Source organism: Coffea arabica, chromosome 2c, assembly GCF_036785885.1.
Source record: "Coffea arabica cultivar ET-39 chromosome 2c, Coffea Arabica ET-39 HiFi, whole genome shotgun sequence".
NCBI lineage: Eukaryota > Viridiplantae > Streptophyta > Magnoliopsida > Gentianales > Rubiaceae > Coffea > Coffea arabica.
The window spans coordinates 37325009-37342288 of NC_092312.1; the positions used below are offsets into that span (position 1 = coordinate 37325009).

At 37.1% G+C, this 17280-nt stretch overlaps 2 protein-coding genes across 16 annotated transcripts; both read right to left on the reverse strand.

Moving 5' to 3' along the window:
- Positions 1–38: 38 nt before the first annotated feature.
- On the reverse strand, positions 39–4982 carry LOC113727282 (probable plastid-lipid-associated protein 10, chloroplastic). Of its 15 annotated transcripts, none has more exons than XM_072075846.1 (10): positions 4886–4974; positions 3548–3670; positions 3154–3454; positions 2910–3023; positions 2677–2811; positions 2465–2560; positions 1680–1760; positions 1135–1221; positions 612–667; positions 39–374 (listed from the first exon to the last, which is right to left on the reverse strand). In XM_072075846.1, exons 2-10 carry the CDS (start codon positions 3646–3648, stop codon positions 257–259), a joined length of 1089 nt encoding a protein of 362 aa, XP_071931947.1. In that variant the 5' UTR covers positions 3649–3670; positions 4886–4974; the 3' UTR covers positions 39–256. The 15 variants fall into 15 exon arrangements, 14 of the variants coding, with proteins under 14 accessions (XP_071931947.1, XP_071931948.1, XP_027107142.1 ...); XM_072075847.1 differs by lacking the exon at positions 4886–4974 and adding an exon at positions 4796–4875; XM_027251341.2 differs by lacking the exon at positions 4886–4974 and having other exon boundaries at positions 3154–3272; positions 3363–3454; positions 3548–4788.
- A 2069-nt stretch (positions 4983–7051) lies between these two features.
- On the reverse strand, positions 7052–15985 carry LOC140035651 (uncharacterized). Its single transcript, XM_072076961.1, has 8 exons — positions 14591–15985; positions 13796–14080; positions 13303–13501; positions 12790–13068; positions 12189–12685; positions 11570–11993; positions 11424–11512; positions 7052–7264 (listed from the first exon to the last, which is right to left on the reverse strand). The coding sequence occupies exons 1-8, from the start codon at positions 15983–15985 to the stop codon at positions 7052–7054; spliced, it is 3381 nt and encodes a 1126-aa protein (XP_071933062.1).
- Between the last annotated feature and the right edge of the window lie 1295 nt (positions 15986–17280).

Below are 17280 nucleotides of genomic sequence, written 5' to 3' on the forward strand. Positions count from 1 at the left end.
TAGCTCAGATATCTCTCAATGGTGTCAGAGCCAGAGGGTCGAACCAAATTGTATTTTATGTATTCAAACAATTAGAGAAAAAGCTCAAACAAAACCGTTCTGTAAGGAGAATTTCAACTAAAGATCGCCCAAATTCCTCCCTCGTCTATAGAGTTTGTCACTTAAAAAAAAAAAGGTGAAGTAACTCACAAAATCGACGAGAACAATACAAAAAGGATGGACAAACCACAACCACTTAGCTCGTGATTTCAACTTCTTATAAAACAATTGCTTGAGCTCTAGTGAATACAAAAACTCCACCGCCTCCAACAGCACGACCTAAAAGCATATATCTGTCCAGATACGATAGGTAATACAGACCTCCCACAGAATTCCTGCATATTCCATAACATGCGAAAATTAAGAATTAATCTTCTAAATACTGACAGTATATATATTGTCAATATTAGATGAATGACAATTTTATAAAATTTGAATTTAAAATCTAATTTTTGCACGCGTGTCATAATCCAACTGCAATAATGTATACAGTAACAGTGTATGTAAAATTTACTCAAAAATCTACCAATCACAGATCAACAATGATTGCAATTATATGTGCCAGTACATACCTCCCTGGGTTTCTCACAGGAAATTCAGCTTTGAAAGCTCGGATGAACTGTAAGATCTGCGTTATTCATCATGCAACTTCTGAGCAAAAGCATTGGATAATAGTGTAAAAAGTTACATACTTGAGATAATCTGCATATTGAAGAGGTCATGTGAATATGACCCTGGGCCTAGTCCAAATATAGCATGCTTTGTTTACTGTAGCACACGTCAACCAGGCAGAAAGGAATAGCAGCATAAACAAACAAATGTTTACATGTTTTTCAGGTCACCTTTGTTCTAACCTCTAAACTCAAATAGACCACAGAAAATAAAAACAAAAAAAGTAAGGATATCAGCGTGAATAAGGATTTAGCTTCTTTTTCTTTGTTTATCAGTTTATTTAAAAAATTTTAACCTCGTGAAAAGTTTAGCATATAGTTAGCTTTCAGCTTAAATTAAACAGAATTTAGACTGAAATCTTGCCAGAAGATAAAATTCAAGACTAGACAATGGAAATCTCCAGCTTAAGAGCATAGGACATACCTGTAAGCTAATAAATGACCTTGGTAGTATTGCTGGAGCTATCAGAGCTTGCAATTCTTCACTAATATTTATCTTGTTAAGAGCTATCTGTTAAAGAAAGTTGGCATCCCAAAAACACTCCAAATAAGCTAATTGCAATACTTTTTGTATTAGTTGAGATTTCCACATATGCTAAGCTCGAAAGCTGGTAATTAACCATGAATTCAGTTTCTGATAAATTCCAGTTCATCATCCTGAGAAATGATGTTAACTGAGGTTTGTACCCAAAGACTAGTTTGTTAAAGAGACTCGCAGTCCTCCAATGAAAAAAAAATTGAAACAAAGGAGTAAGGTCCATCTTACATTTAAGTTTACAAAGACAAAAAATCTTTACAATGCCTTAATCCATGAAAAAAGAGTAAATATGCAATTCCAGATTAGTCATTTGAAAAGCAGGCATAAAAATCACAAGTTCTTCAAAGGAGCATGCAGCTAATAATTTTTTAAACTTGCTAATCCTTGATATGCATTTCATATTGACTATTGATTGAGATTGAGAAGCAAACCTCTTCAAACTGAAGATAAATGTTGCGCGACGAAACAACAGAGAATTTGGCAGAGACAAGCAAAGTTGCACCTTCTTGCTCCTGTCAGAATGCCAAAATCGTATTTGTCTCAACGGAAAGCTCACAAAGGATAAGAATCAAAAGATAATAGACAAAGAAAACCAGACTCTACAACTTTTTTCTACCATTAATTTATAGTTAATACAGAACAAACAGTTAGTGAGGCAACTCTTAGGATTCAGAAATACAATGCAGTCATACAAACAACCTAAGCGGCCCCAAAAATACTCTACTCCCATCACACCAGCAGAATCTCATCACAATGTCTTCCATAAATGCCAGCAAAGATTTCGAATATTCCTTCAGAACTGGAAAGAATCATCCTAAGAGGTTATGTCTGATGTTACTTCTATGTTACATCTGCTTAAATGTTTGATCTATAGTAACTTATCAGCTAAGAAGGGATCACTATGAAAAGCTGGATTCACATAAGAAAATACTTGAGCAACTAGAAGATGATTTGATTTGCTTCATTGACCTTTTACTTGGTTCACTGTAAATTTGTAATAAAAAAAAAACAAACTCTTTCATAAGAAACAGCATTTCAAAGTTGGAAGCAACACCTTAGACTGGGATTTCCAGAGGATAATCAAGTAAGCAGTCTTACATGAACCGTTATGTTTCCAAAATGATATCTCGCTAAGCACAAGAAGCAACCTCGCAACTTGAAAAAGAACAATAAGTAGAGAATCATTTCACTAATAATAATAGAATTGATACTTTACCTCCAACAAACTTGGAATACTCCACTTCACAATATTACGTACTACTCCTCCATTGGATTCATCCTGGCATTCAAATTTTTGAAAAACCTGGCCGACCTGTTGACAACCATGTCAACCACAGATATGACGATGCAGGAAATGAGATTACTTTAGGTCACAAAGGGATAAAGGAAAAGAAAATGGGTTATGTGTAGTTCCTCAACGAATATAACCTGAAAGAAGGGAAGCCTTGAAGCTGACTCAAAAAGAATGAGGACATCAGGAGCAGATGTGTATTGCAGACGCCATGTCCCATCCAACTCACCTAAGTCAATGGCTTCACCTGCATCAAAAGCTTCCACGCTTACCTGGCTCATTTGGGGAATTCATGAAAGATTAGAACCACATTAGAGAAGGAGCATTTAAAAACATATCCGTCTCTTGAGAAGAGGGTAAGAAAACTGACTAGAGCTTCCTCAATTGAAGAGCGCTGGTCAGCAGTTGTCACAAGTCCACGTTGAGTGTCCTGGATGACTCTAAGCAATTCATACTTCTTGTCTTCCAGTTCAGTTTCAGCATCCTGAAAATGACAATTGATAGCTTTTCTAGTGAGAAAAGTACAGAAAGATGGGCATGGAAAACACTGTTTCAGAATCCAACAGAAATATACTAATAATATATTATCCATTAAAGAAGACTGAGGACAGAACCCTTCTTGGAGACAGCCCTACAGTTGCTGAATAACGGAGCACTTTTGGATGGTGCACATTGGTAGAAGAGTTTGGAGTCGGTACCAGAGACTTTTTGAATGGTATAGCCCTAATTACTGCTGCAGAACACACGGGAAAAGCAATTACATGCATTTTCTGGGCCAATCTACTTCTGCTCACATCTGTATGAAAACCACCCAATATGTCACCTGGCATTTTGGCATGGGAACAAATTATGTGTTGTTTTGCCCAATTTGATAGCACAGATGACCAAACTAGCCAACATATTTCTTTTCTTGATCTGATGGTCAATAGTGCACTTCAAAACAATATATTTAATACCACATACAATTTGACATCTCCTTAACAAGCATATCAAAATTTGTAAGCTTACTGCAGAAGTGAAGAAGTTGGGAAAACAAATGAGAGCAAACTGTAGGGGGGGCAACTGATTGAATAGCTAAGACGACCAGTATCGTGCTCTTGACAAAACATTGCTTGTCAATCCAAGACAAACCTATAAGTGAAACATGCGATAGCAGTTCAAAGTATGCACTGCTGATTCAACAATGACCTTCACCTAGAGTGACAATTCTAGCTGTAAAAGACAAATATCTGCGCAGCCACTACCAGAGCAAAACACTACGATGTCAAAAAAGTCTAAAAAGTCTTCAAAGTGTATGCATCTAAAAAGTCAGTATTTAGAAGAAAATCCCAGAATCATATCATCGAGCAAAGAAATAACCACTATAATGAAAATACCAAACTCAGCGGCAAAGTAAAATTTGCAAGATAAGATGCAAAAATCAGAAAATAGTAGTAAACAACAAGAAAAACAAGAAAAGCATTATATGCCTGAAAGAAAATGACAAAACCAGCATCAAAGCAAACTGATAAGAGGAAATGCAAGACAAATTGCCAGACTGGAAAAAGCATAATATAACCCATCAAAAGTTTTGACAAATGTGGATGAAGACATACAAAAATCAAATAAAATCAGATACCAGATCCCTTGAATCTATCCACCCCGAATATAAGCTATTCAAGGCAAAACCATCCTAGGGCTCTATCTGGGGCGAGAACTAACTATCTCAAAAGCTGATGCACATAATATGATCATGACAATGGACTAATTATAATTGTTCCCGGTGAGTTACTAATTAAAAGCAGCTCAACAAGATTAGTTGCTCTACCTTCCAAAAATAACAAGTGCATTTGGATTGAAAATTATTTGGAAACATAATCAACTACTCTTTCTAATATCGCCAATTACATTTTCTAGATTCACCAGTAATACTTTTTTTTTCGGCATTATTGCTAACCAATTCATTGCTGAGGCATTCAAAACATTTTTCTTTCATTCCTTTTTCTTTTAAACCATTGGATGAATTCTGGTGGAAAAGAGGGTAACTACTGAAGCATAGTGCTACAAATTAAAGCTGTAAAAGCAAAATTCTAAGAACGAAATTCTAACAAAAGTGATCGAATTTATCACAATTTATGATTATTTTCAACACGAATAATGTCATATCATCACTACAGCTGGGATTGAAAAGAAAAGGCAAAACAGCAGATAAAAATTCAGAAAAGAGAAATTAGAGACACTCAAACAAGGAAAGGAAGTGAAGAAATGCAGGCTTACTACTAAAAAAGAAGCAAAATGGAAGGAAAAAGCCAAATAAGATTGTTAGGAGGAGAAGAAGGAAAACAGGAGACAAAATGCCAGACTTACCAGAAACTGAAACAGAGACAGAGAAAGTGACTTAAAGAGTTGGTTGGAGATAGAATTCCCGCTCCAGAGTTTTCCTGGTCTCCTCCATTTCCACTGTATGCCTTTCTTTTTTTGGCTCTCTTAAATAGTCTTAATGGACGAAATTGCCCCAGTGCTCCAGTGCATTTTTTCATTGAAGGTACCTTTAAAAAAATTTAAAACGTTCCTCACATTTTATCAAATCAATTTTTTTATCCTTCATATATAAAATGATAACTTTACATTCTTTACAAAATCAAGTTAAATTTTAGTTTCAACTTAATTTTTTAAATTATTTTTATACTGAATTTTTCACATGATCACACATGCTCATTTTTTAGTTGTAAAAAATATTTGTAGTTAAACAAATAATCCGATCCATATTTATTTCTGTCTTTTGTTGGACTGACCCAAATCATATTTATTTTTTATTTAAAAAAAGAGATTGGACCCAATCCATATTTTTTTTGTCACTAAAAGAGTGGGATCTCACCTTTTTAGACACAAAAAAATGGTTGCATGTGGGTTACATGATGATTTCAAATTAAAAGGTGATCAAAAACTTAAATTGCTACCAAATTTTATCAATTTGGATTTGTAATTGTAAAGGATGTAAAGTTAATATTTTAAAAACAAATGATGAAAAAATTGTTTGACAAAATTTGAGGGACATCTTAAACGATTGTCCTTACTTAAAATTTCATTTATTTTGGGTTAATAAATTGTCTTTTCAAGTTGTCCCTCCAGCGGACTATTCAATTCTTCTGTTTAACTTTCCGGGATAATTTCACAAATTTCTGACACTTGCATCGACACCCTCTCAAGGTATTAAAATTTTCATTGAGCTCCCTTACTTTTGAGATTTTGGTAACAATTCAATCAAACTACGATTCAAATATTATTGTCATGACAAAGATGACATTTTATTCCATCAATGCCCTCTTACTCCCTATATTAGTACAAGATTGCAAATTATTAAAAAAGTTGAAATGATTATCAAAGTTGAGGGAGTATAAATACAATTCAGGAAATTTCAAGCACTGGTTGGAGACATAAGCATTGTTTTAACATGAACAGCAATGGCTACCTACAACCTTCCAATGGCTAGATTTTTTTATCAGTTCCAACCATATATAAACATCAGAAGTGCATGTACACCCTCAGGTTTATGATTGGGAGGAGCAAGAGTTTTGCATTTACAGGAAATACTGAAAACATTTAGTGGAAATTATGGCCTCTTCAAGCCAAAAGGGAGAATCATGGAATTCACCAACATCTTTCACTATTAAAAACAGATATTGCTATTGTAATCGTAAGGCGACAGTAAAGATATCGGAGAGTGAAAAGAATCCGGACAAGTTGTATTTCTACTATTCAAAATGCAACTATTTTAAATGGTATGATGAAGGAGAAAAAGAAGAAGTTGATAGCAGAAGAAGCAACTGAGACACAGAGAGGGAAGGAGTCATTAGTAGAAGAGTTCTTGACATTTCAGAAAGGCAAACCGAAGTTGTAGTGGAACAACAAAGACTATTTCCACTACCAGGTGGTTTAGGAAACATGCTGCTCATCATCAACCTCATATTGTTAGCTATATTTATTTTCATTCAAATAGTCAAATCAATTAGATGAACCCATGTAAATGTATAGCAACATTCTATCAATTGTAGTATGCCTTTTTTAGTGATAGGCAATTCATGTATGCAGGCTATGTGAATTAGAATTCTGCATAAACCAATGTAAAATCATGTATGCATCAATATAGACTCATGTATGAAGTAATGAATAGCTACAGTACTTCACAACTACTCCTAGATACTTAGTAATAAGTGCAGAATGTCAACATATAAACCAGTCATGTATGATCGATGAAAAGATAAGGCACATTCAAGACGCTAACAAGGATATTACTCTTGCTAAAATGCTAGTTATATACTATAGCTGATCCACATTTCCATCAATGCAATCCACAAGTACAAAACACCATCTACAACAAACAGTAATGTAGATGGTAAGGATTGCACCACTACTATTGTAAAAGATTGTTAGCAACCATTTACAAAAACATTTCAGGTGTCTTAACTAATGGTACTTTCCCATATAGCAGCACCGAATACAAAAGATATTAAGCTAATCATGTTTAACTGGTTAATCAAAACATATGCTGAAAGTACTGGTACTACTAATGTTGTTGGAGTTCACATTTGTTGATGCATTCATGCTACCAAATGTAGCATTTGTAGATTCAAAAGTAGGTTGAACTAGCACCTGAGGATTGTCATGACCATTTCTAGTTCTTTTAGTCCTACCATCACTTCTTGCTATTGAAGTAGAAGGATTGTTTGAAGCAGGCCTTCTTCTCTGTAAACATTAATGCAACAAACTGAAGTTCAATTAAAAAAATTACATCCAAAATGTGACGCCCCCACCTCTCTCTAAGGTGAATTAAAGGATATCAGCGGGACGCCAACCCAGCTCTCGCCAGGAATCGGTATAATTCCCGTTCAAGCTTAATATAATAATAACCAATAAAACAAGACAAAATAATAAAGAGAAGTCGTTTCCATACAATTAGGGTTCAATCTTACATTACAAGATTTAAAATACATTTACTTTCTCAAAATGTGCAACTCTCAATTGTCTAGTCAAATACATTTAATTCCCTAAACCAAAAGTTCATCCAAATGGCTTCTCGAATGTCACTCCATATCGGTTCCTGTTAAGAAAAACAAATCTACGGGGTGAGCAATTGCTCGTGAGGCCAAGAAATACACATGCAAACACGTAGTCCAAGTAGCAATCACATTTAGCAAATAAAACAGTAGTTTATAAGTAATTAACAATTCGAGTGAGAAAAGTAAACAGAAACAATTCAAGAATATGAGAGCTTTCAAGAGGTAAGTTACACTTGCTTCGTCAAACCTTAATAGAACACCTTCCCGTGATGACATTCTGTCAACCGGGTTGGCATTTAAGTGCGTAGGATTTCGCTTACTTCACAGTTTTGTCCACCATACACCGCACCAGGTCCGAACTGCTATAAAAGGCGCTACTACTCGAGTAGACCAAGCAAGATCTTTCCAATAGATCAAACTTATGTTTTTCTTATGGCTCTCCAAGGTTCCCGACCAAGCCCATGTCGGCTCGAGTCGAAGGTCAGCCAATGAGTTTGGGCGTCCCCCAATTCAGTTGTAAGTCAAGGAGATTCACTCCAACGACATGTATACAGTTCAGTTATGGGTCGAGGAGATTCACTCCAATGACATATGCAGCCATATCATATAATTCAGTTCAGGTAATTCAATTCAATTCAAGCAATTTAGTTTCAATTCATTTTAATGAGAACGAGTGCGATAAAGTACACACTTGACTCAGCAGTTATCAATTTTTCAGTTCATAAGGAGCAATTCACATAATTGCAACAAAACATGCACTTGACACTCACCAATCAAAATAAGGGAGTGGTGCTCAATCAAGTGTTTAGGCATCCCCAGTGAGATCCTCTTGAAAATTCCCTTGAGTGCCTGAGCAAATAATAATTATCTATCACACACTATTGCTTAAAAACCCCTAGTTAATAAGGGAGATTGTACACTTGTACAATCTAAGAAAATATCATGAATGAGAGCCTTAATTACTCGTAAATCGAGACTCAAAAGTGGGGTTTAATAATGCAAGGAAAAACTGTTTTCCTTCAAGAAATCAAGTCTAAAACAGTCATTCAATATTGAAGGGTAGTGAAGAGTTTCTAAAAACTCAATTCCTATCAAGTTCAAAAATTTCAGTTTTAATGAGCAATCTTTGAAATATCGGATCTTGCACTCAGTAGGTCCAAAATTGGAAAACTTGGTACCGTTGGAAACTAATTCCAAAGTGCTAAAAGTTTCTAAAAGACACTTTTCTAGGATTATAAATGGAAGACATTCAAATTTCAGCTTAAAGGGGCTGACTTGGACTCCCAAGACAGTTTCGGTCTTAGTTTTCGGTAAACTTTGGAAATTTTGCAAAATTCACAGAAAGTGAACTAGCCTCTAAAATTCACAAAACTATTAGAGTTCCAATTAAAGTTTTAAAAACAACAAACAGAACTAGAATCGGGGTTTTGAACTCCAAGATATAGCAGCTCAAAGTTGTTAAAAATAAGGACTGCTTAGTCCATTTTCTAGATTTGAAAGGTAACTTTGGGATCTTATTTGTACATCAAAACAGTCTTAGAATGATACCAAAATTGGAACAATTCAACTGTCATATGAGAACTACTCCTCTATCAAATTTCATTTGAAAACTCGCACGAAAAAGTAGTGTACAAAACTACCAAATTTCAAGAAAATCCCAAGACCAAGCTGTCTTTTGCTTTCTTCTTCCTTTTTAAATATTTTGCCCAATGAAAATGACTCAAATCTGGCTCATTTATAAAACAAAACTCTGAGAAACATGCAATATATATTTAGTAGGTGATTAACACCAAAATTTTCAAAATAACAAGTCCCAATTCAAGCTAGACCATTCGGCTAGCAAAAATTAGGGTTTTCTATCACTGGTGCAGTTCGATAATTTGACCACACATCACTCAATTCAACTTGAAATTGGGCATGGTTGGTGGCGTTGGAAATTACATTCAAAAAACTACAATTTATCAGAAGAAATCGTTTTGAAAATCAGTTCATAACTAGCTCAAATTCAAGCGACAACTGCAACTTATCACTGTCACTCGCATAACATAGCAGAACAGAACAGGTAACTTTGGTGAAATACTACGGCTCACCCAATTGGAATAAGAGGGTACATTTTATACCGTTAGAAAACTACGGATGTCTAGTTTCAAATTTCGGAAACGCCACTTGATTTCAACGTCTGAACAGAGAGTTATGATCGTTCAAAGAGGCTCTGTCTAGAACATCTGGACACCATTTTTCTAGAATTTTATCATTTCGAAATTCCAACTTTTACCCAACCAAATCAAATGATTGTTGGTAGAAATTTTTCACACATCCTATACAACATATCTAAATCAGATTCAAGGTCATTTGATCACCAAAAATTCAAATCAAAGGTTCGGCAAAAACAGGGCAGAATTGGTTAGCAACCAACCGAAATTTTCTTCAACTTTCCTTTCAATTTTTCCAACTAATCTTACCTTGTTTACCACTTAATTAATACAAACCACACTTATAATCACCATATCAATCCAATATATCTATTGTGGGATTTCATAGAGCCCACTCCAATCATTTTCACTCAAATAACAACATCCACATGAACCTACAAGCTTCCTAGCAAAATTTAACCAACTATAACTAAGATTAAGGGACCGGATGATTACCTTCTACTTCTCGGTGAAATATCAGAAATTTTGCACCTCTAAAACCCAAGAAAAATCGTGAGAAAGATGCTTCCTTCCTAGTCCAAGTGAATCTCCAAGTGAAGTAGAAGTTGTGTGGTGAATTGGGAGTGAAATGATGCAAGAATGGTGTGAAATGGAAAGAGCTCTTGCTCTTCTTCTTCCCTAAGGAATTTCGGCCAGCCTTGAGTGAGGAGAGAGAGTGTGCAGCTGATAACTAAAGCATCTCTTGGAAGCTTGGATACTGTCGCGCCCCATTTTTGGAAAATTGGAAAAAAGTGTTTTGAAATCATAATGTGTAATGTGTGTGAAATATGTGAAGTGTGTGAATGTGAGAAATAAAGAAAAAGGCCATGAGACTTTTAAATGTGACGGTTTGGCCAAAATAATAATCTAAAAAGGTTTTTAAACGGAAAAACAGGAGTCGCTACTTGGTATTGAGTTGGGGTGTACCAAGTCACCCAAAAAGTAATTTTTGAAAATGATGTGCGACGGATCTAGACGAACACCAAGTTGGGTTGATTGCGGAACTTTGACCCTTCTAGAATCACAAGTCACGAACTAAGGAGACTCCTCAACCCAAGACGAGCAAATTTAGTGAACCAAAAGTATAGTTAGAAGAACGCCACAATCAAGGGAGACTACTTGATTGATAAGTTCGATGAACAGCTTGAGATTAATTCTCAAGTATTCAAAGGAAATTCTCTTGAGGCAAGAGAGAGTGAATAAACTCACGAATATTTTATAAAATATGAATTCCCCTTTAATGAATGAAAACCTAGGCTATATATAGTCTTACAAGACTCAAACCCTAGAATGTCCAATGGACGACCTTGCCCTTCATTAAGGGTGAAAATATCTAACAACTAATTGACTAAAATTAAGACTCTGAATTCGGCCAAAGTGAAGTGAAAATTGACCGAAATTATTAATGCTAACAAACAACTAATAATGGTAACTAAAACCCTAATTAGCAAGCTAGTGCTCCGTGAACTAGTTTTCACTTGGTTCTTCCATTTGAAGGAAAGTGTATAGAGTAGTCTCTCCATTATGTAATCCTTCAATGGTCCTCAAGTCATCACCAACTCGTTCTTGAATCGTGCAAACAAGAGCTTGAAGTGATTCTTGAATTCTCCTAGCACGCGCTCTTATAATTGGACCACTGGGTATTTGCATGACCTGAGCACTAGAAGTTTGAGCAGCCTTGAGCCCCTCCTCATTAGTCCCCTCCTCTTGAAGGCGATTTGTTCTCAAATCAAACTCATCGTCTGCATGAAAAGGACTCAAGTCAGATACATTAAAAGTAACATGTACCCCATACTCACCTAGAAGTTCAAGTTTGTAGGCATTGTCATTTATACGCTCCAGGACTTGGAATGGACCATCTCCCCGTGGAAGTAGCTTACTACGCCTTTTGACTGGGAACCTCTCTTTGCGCATGTGTATCCATACCCAATCGCCAGGCTCAAAGACCATCTTGCGGCGCCCCTTGTTGGCACTTTGGATGTATTGAAGTGTACGCTTCTCGATGTTGGCTGGCACCTTAGTGTGTAACTCACGTACATATGCTGCTTTGTTCTTACCATCCAAGTTAACTCTCTCATGAACAGGTAAAGGAGTTAAATCCAAAGGTGTGAGAGGGTTAAAACCATACACAATTTCAAACGGCGAATAATGTGTAACAGAATGAACAGTGCGATTGTATGCAAATTTCACATGTGGTAAGCAATCTTCCCAAAATTTAATGTTCTTTTTTATAATTGCGCGCAACAGGGTAGATAAAGTCCTATTAACCACTTCGGTTTGACCATCAGTTTGTGGGTGGGTAGAAGTAGAAAATAGCAATTTAGTACCTAGTTTACACCACAAAGTTTTCCAAAAATAGCTAAGAAATTTGGCGTCCCTATCAGAAACAATAGTGCGTGGCATGCCATGTAATCTAACTATCTCACGAAAGAATAAATCTGCAACATGCTTAGCATCATCTGTTTTAAGACAAGGAATAAAATAGGCCATTTTGGAGAAGCGGTCAACTACCACATATATTGAATCATGTCCTTTTCTAGTTCTAGGTAGTCCAAGCACAAAATCCATTGACAGATCAACCCATGGTTCATGTGGAATTGACAAAGGTGTATAGAGACCATAAGGGTGTACCTTTGATTTGGCTTGGTGACAAGTCACACACCTTTCAATGTGCCGTTCTACGTCACTCCTCATGCGTGGCCAGAAGAAATGCTCTTGGAGAATCATTAAGGTTTTGGCAATGCCAAAGTGTCCCATTAGTCCTCCTCCATGAGTTTCTCTCACTAGGAGCGTGCGCATGGAGCTCTTGAAAATGCAAAACTTGTCCTTGTAGTATAAGAACCCCTGAGAGATGAAATAGTACTCACGAGAGTGTCGTGGCAAGGAAACAAAAATCTCACCAAAATCTGAGTTAGCTGCATAAAGATCTTTAAGGAATTCAAAACCAAGCAACTTAGCATCTAATGTAGTGATAAGTGATACATTCGTGAGAGTGCATCAACCACTACATTCGTCTTACCTGTCTTGTATTTGATCACAAAGGTAAAACTGTCAATGAAGGTAATCCATCGTGCATGTCGCTTGCTCAACTTGTCTTGGGACTTGATATGCTTGAGCGACTCATGATCTGTGTGCAAGACAAACTCACGAGGGCGAAGGTAATGTTGCCATGTTTGTAGAGCTCGCACTAAGGCCATTAGTTCCTTATCATAGGTTGAGTAGTTTAGAGCAGCTCCATTCAACTTCTCGCTAAAGTAGGCAACTGGGCGACCCTCTTGGAGTAAAACAGCTCCAATACCTATACCAGAAGCATCACACTCTACTTCAAAAGTTTTGTCAAAATTAGGTAAACTAAGAACAGGTGCATGTGTGAGCTTGTGTTTAAGTAATTGGAAAGACTTAGCTTGTTCCTCTCCCCAATGAAATTGCACATCTTTCTTGACAATTGACGTAAGTGGGGCAGCAATTGTGCTAAAATCCTTGACAAAACGCCTATAGAAGCTTGCCAAGCCATGGAAACTTCTCACCTCACTTACATTGGTAGGGGTTGGCCATTCACTAATAGCCTTCACCTTTTCTTGATCAACATGAATTCCCTGCTCACTAACAACATATCCTAGGAAAATCAATTGATTTGTGCAAAAGGTACACTTCTTAAGGTTAGCGTAGAGGCTTGCCTTGCGAAGTGCATCGAGGACCATTTGTAAATGCACAACATGCTCATCTAGAGTCTTACTATAGATCAAAACGTCATCAAAGTAAACGATCACAAATTTACCAATGAAAGAGCGTAAAACATGATTCATGAGTCTCATAAAAGTACTTGGTGCATTGGTTAGCCCAAAAGGCATGACCAACCACTCAAAAAGTCCATGTTTTGTTTTAAATGCAGTTTTCCATTCATCTCCTTCTTTCATGCGAATTTGATGGTAACCACTTTTCAAATCAATCTTAGTAAAAATGATAGCACCATGTAATTCATCAAGCATGTCATCCAAACGAGGTATGAGATGGCGGTACTTTACCGTTATGGCATTAATCGCCCTACAATCAGTGCACATTCTCCATCCTCCATCTTTCTTTGGAACAAGTACAACTGGTACAACACAAGGGCTTAGACTCTCTTGAATCCAACCCTTACTAAGCAACTCCTCCACTTGTCGCTGTTGCTCCTTGGTTTCCTCAGGATTGGTCCTATATGGTGCCTTGTTTGGAAGGGAAGATCCAGGAATGAAATCAATTTGATGTTCAATTCCCCTTAATGGAGGCAAACCAGTAGGTATATCCTCAGGAAAGACGTCTTGATACTCCTGTAAAAGGTTAGTAATAATACTAGGCAAAAAAGCATCAAGAGCATTAGTGAGTAAGGATTCCTTACCAAATAAAATAAATAAAACCTGATTAAAATGCAAGGCCTGTCTCACATTTTTCACCTTGGCAAGCATGTTGGGTTTTCTCTTCTGAGTGGGCTCTAAGGCAGAATGAGAGTGATCCAACTTGCTTGAAGAAGGGTTGGCCATCACTAATTTCTTAGCTTTGGCATTGTCCTTCTTGGTTGTAGCATGCAAATCATACTCTTTTTGTAGACTAACTTGATCCTCATGCACTTGTTGAGGTGTAAGAGGTGCAAGTGTAATCTTTTTACAATTATGTATGAAAGAGTATTTGTTCAAGAAACCATCAAAAGTGACTCTTTTTTCAAATTGCCAAGGACGCCCTAAGAGTATATATGCAGCTTGCATTGGTACTACATCACACATAACATCATCTTCATACCTACCAATGTGAAAAGTAACCAAAACTTGTTTATGAACACGTACCTCTCCATTGTTGTTTAACCACTGAAGCTTGTAGGGACGGGAGTGCTCACTAGTTGGCAAGTTTAGTTTCTCCACCATCAATGCACTAGCAACATTAGTGCAACTTCTGGGGTCAATCACCAAGCTGCATACCTTGTTGGTCACATGGCACCTAGTGTAAAAGATGTTGTCACGTTGAAACTCATCTTTACTAGCTTGAGTAGCTAGCGCCCTTCTTGCTACCAATCCAACTTTGTCTTGAGTTGGAACTTCCTCTATTTCATCTTCCTCTTCAGCCAAGGGAGGCATGTCTTTGTAATCCTCCTCTTTATCATCAGTGACAATGTCTCCATTTGGTAGGACAAGCATGGTCCTTGGGTTTGGACATTGGCTTGCAATATGCCCAATTCCTTGACACCTCCAACATTTGGTGTCACGATTCCTAAGTTTTGAAGTTTCAATTGTTGGCTTTGAAACAATCTTGGAGTCGGTTTTGGTAATAGGTGGCCGTGAGCTTGACCCTTGATCTTGCTTCGGCTTTAGAGGGTTCCAAGCATTCGAACCTCTCTCTTCCCTTCTAGACTGGAATGGTCGAGTAAATGTTTGTGGATGAGGGTTATAATTTCTGGTTGTACCCCTCCTCTTGAGCCTTTGCTCAATCTTGATAGCCTTCTCCACCATATCTTCTATCTCCACATAGTATTGAAGCTCCAGTTGATCGGCTATTTCAACCCTCAGACCACTGAGAAATCTTGCCATTGTAGCCTCTCGATCTTCTTGAATATCAGCTCTCAACATGGAGATTTCCATGTTCTTGTAGTAGTCCTCAACTGAGCGTTGACCTTGTGTCAAGGTTTGAAGTTTTTGGTACAAGTCTCTATGGTAGTGACATGGTACAAATCGCTTCTTCATCAGTCTCTTGAGCTCAGTCCAAGTGGTTATAGGTGGTTCACCACACCTTCTCCTGCTTGTAGCCACTTGTTCCCACCAAACTATGGCATAGTCGGTGAATTCTACTACGGCAAGTCTCAATTTTTGTGCATCGGTGTAGTCATTACAATCAAATACTAGCTCCACTCGACTCTCCCATTCAAAGTATCTATCTGGATTAGATTTGCCTTGGAAAGGAGGAATCTTCATCTTAATCCCCTTGATTGCGTCACCGATTGCTCTTGTGTTTCGCTTCGGTCGTCCTTGCTCGTATGCCTCATGTTCCGAATTGGCATTGGAGTCACTAGATTCCTCCAGGGTGGATTTTTCCCTAGATTTTCTAGAAGAAACCCTAGATGAACTTAGTTGATCAATCTGCTCATGGATTGTTTCCAACCTTTGGTCAAATCTCCTCTGCATTTCCTTCCACATATCATCCAGTTTAAGGGATAACTGAGCAATGGTAAGTTCATTTTCCTGAGACATGGTGAAACCTGCAAAACTTGACAATTTGTTAGTAGAAAATGCTTCACTTGCTCCCTTAAGTGTTTCACTCCTCTCGTGTTTTCACTCAAGTGCTTATGTCACTCTAATGCTCTCACCAATTCACTTCTCAAATCACTTGATTGTTTCCTTTGAAGAAATCAGAAATTTTCTCAAAGAAACTCAATCAAACCTTAATCAAATAGTATCCAATTGTACCAAAGGAACAAGAAGCAAGAGTAGAAACGGAAAGCTCAAGTAATGAATTCGATAAGGAATGGAACGAGGAAAAATTGATGTAAAAAAAATGTCCAAGTACAATGATGGAGTTTCCCAAGTGTTTACTTAATTTCCTAATTGAATTTTGAAAACAAGTTAGGTGTTGTACTTATTTGGAAAATTCCTTAAAGTCGACTAACCAAATCAGAATTGTTACCAAAAAAGAATTTCCAGATTTCGTATCCCTTAACCTTCCTCAAAATCGGCTATTCCAAATCAGGGTCATTTCCAAAAATTTTCCAGATTTCCTTCTCCTTATTCCTTTCCTAAAGTCGGCTGGTCAACCAAGTGTAAAACAGATTTTGGTAGCTTCCTATTCTACCCGAAACTATCCTCCGAAAATTTCAGAATTTTGCTGCTAAAACCCCTCCATAAACTCAGCTATACTCCCCTCTCCTTGCTCCCAAATTTCGTCCCTTACTCCCCCCCCAAAGAACAAGCAATTCGGCCCCTCCTCTTCGCACCACACAAGGACAGATTTGACTCTTGGTCCTAGGCAATGGCGTCACAAGATAATACAAGTGATGTTACACAAGAATTCCCCAAGCGGCTTGCCCAAGAAACCCCAAAGAAATTTTCTCCTAAAACAAGAAAGCCCTGTATGGATGCAAGAGCGTACAAGAAACTTTTTGTACGAAGGGAGGTACAAGTTTTCAAGAATCAAGATGATCAAGAATCTCAAAGGGTGATACAAATAATCAAGAGGACAAGTGTTGGAGACCTTCAAGAGGAGGTTGGTCAGAATTTTTAAGCCCTTTTTTTTTTGCTTTAATTTTTCTGTTTTTGCCAATCAATATTCAAGAAACAAGGTGTAGCAAATCAGGTCTTGGCAATAAAGAACACGATTTCCTTTTCTTTCTTGTCACCCGCGCAATTCCTCTTTCTTTGTCTTTTTTTTTTTTTTTTTTTTTGTAATTGTCACACGGATTGACACAAAGAAAGACACGACCAGATTTGAAGAAAATACTAGAAAACTTACGAAGAAAAGAAAAGGAGAAAAACAAAGAACCTCAACGGGA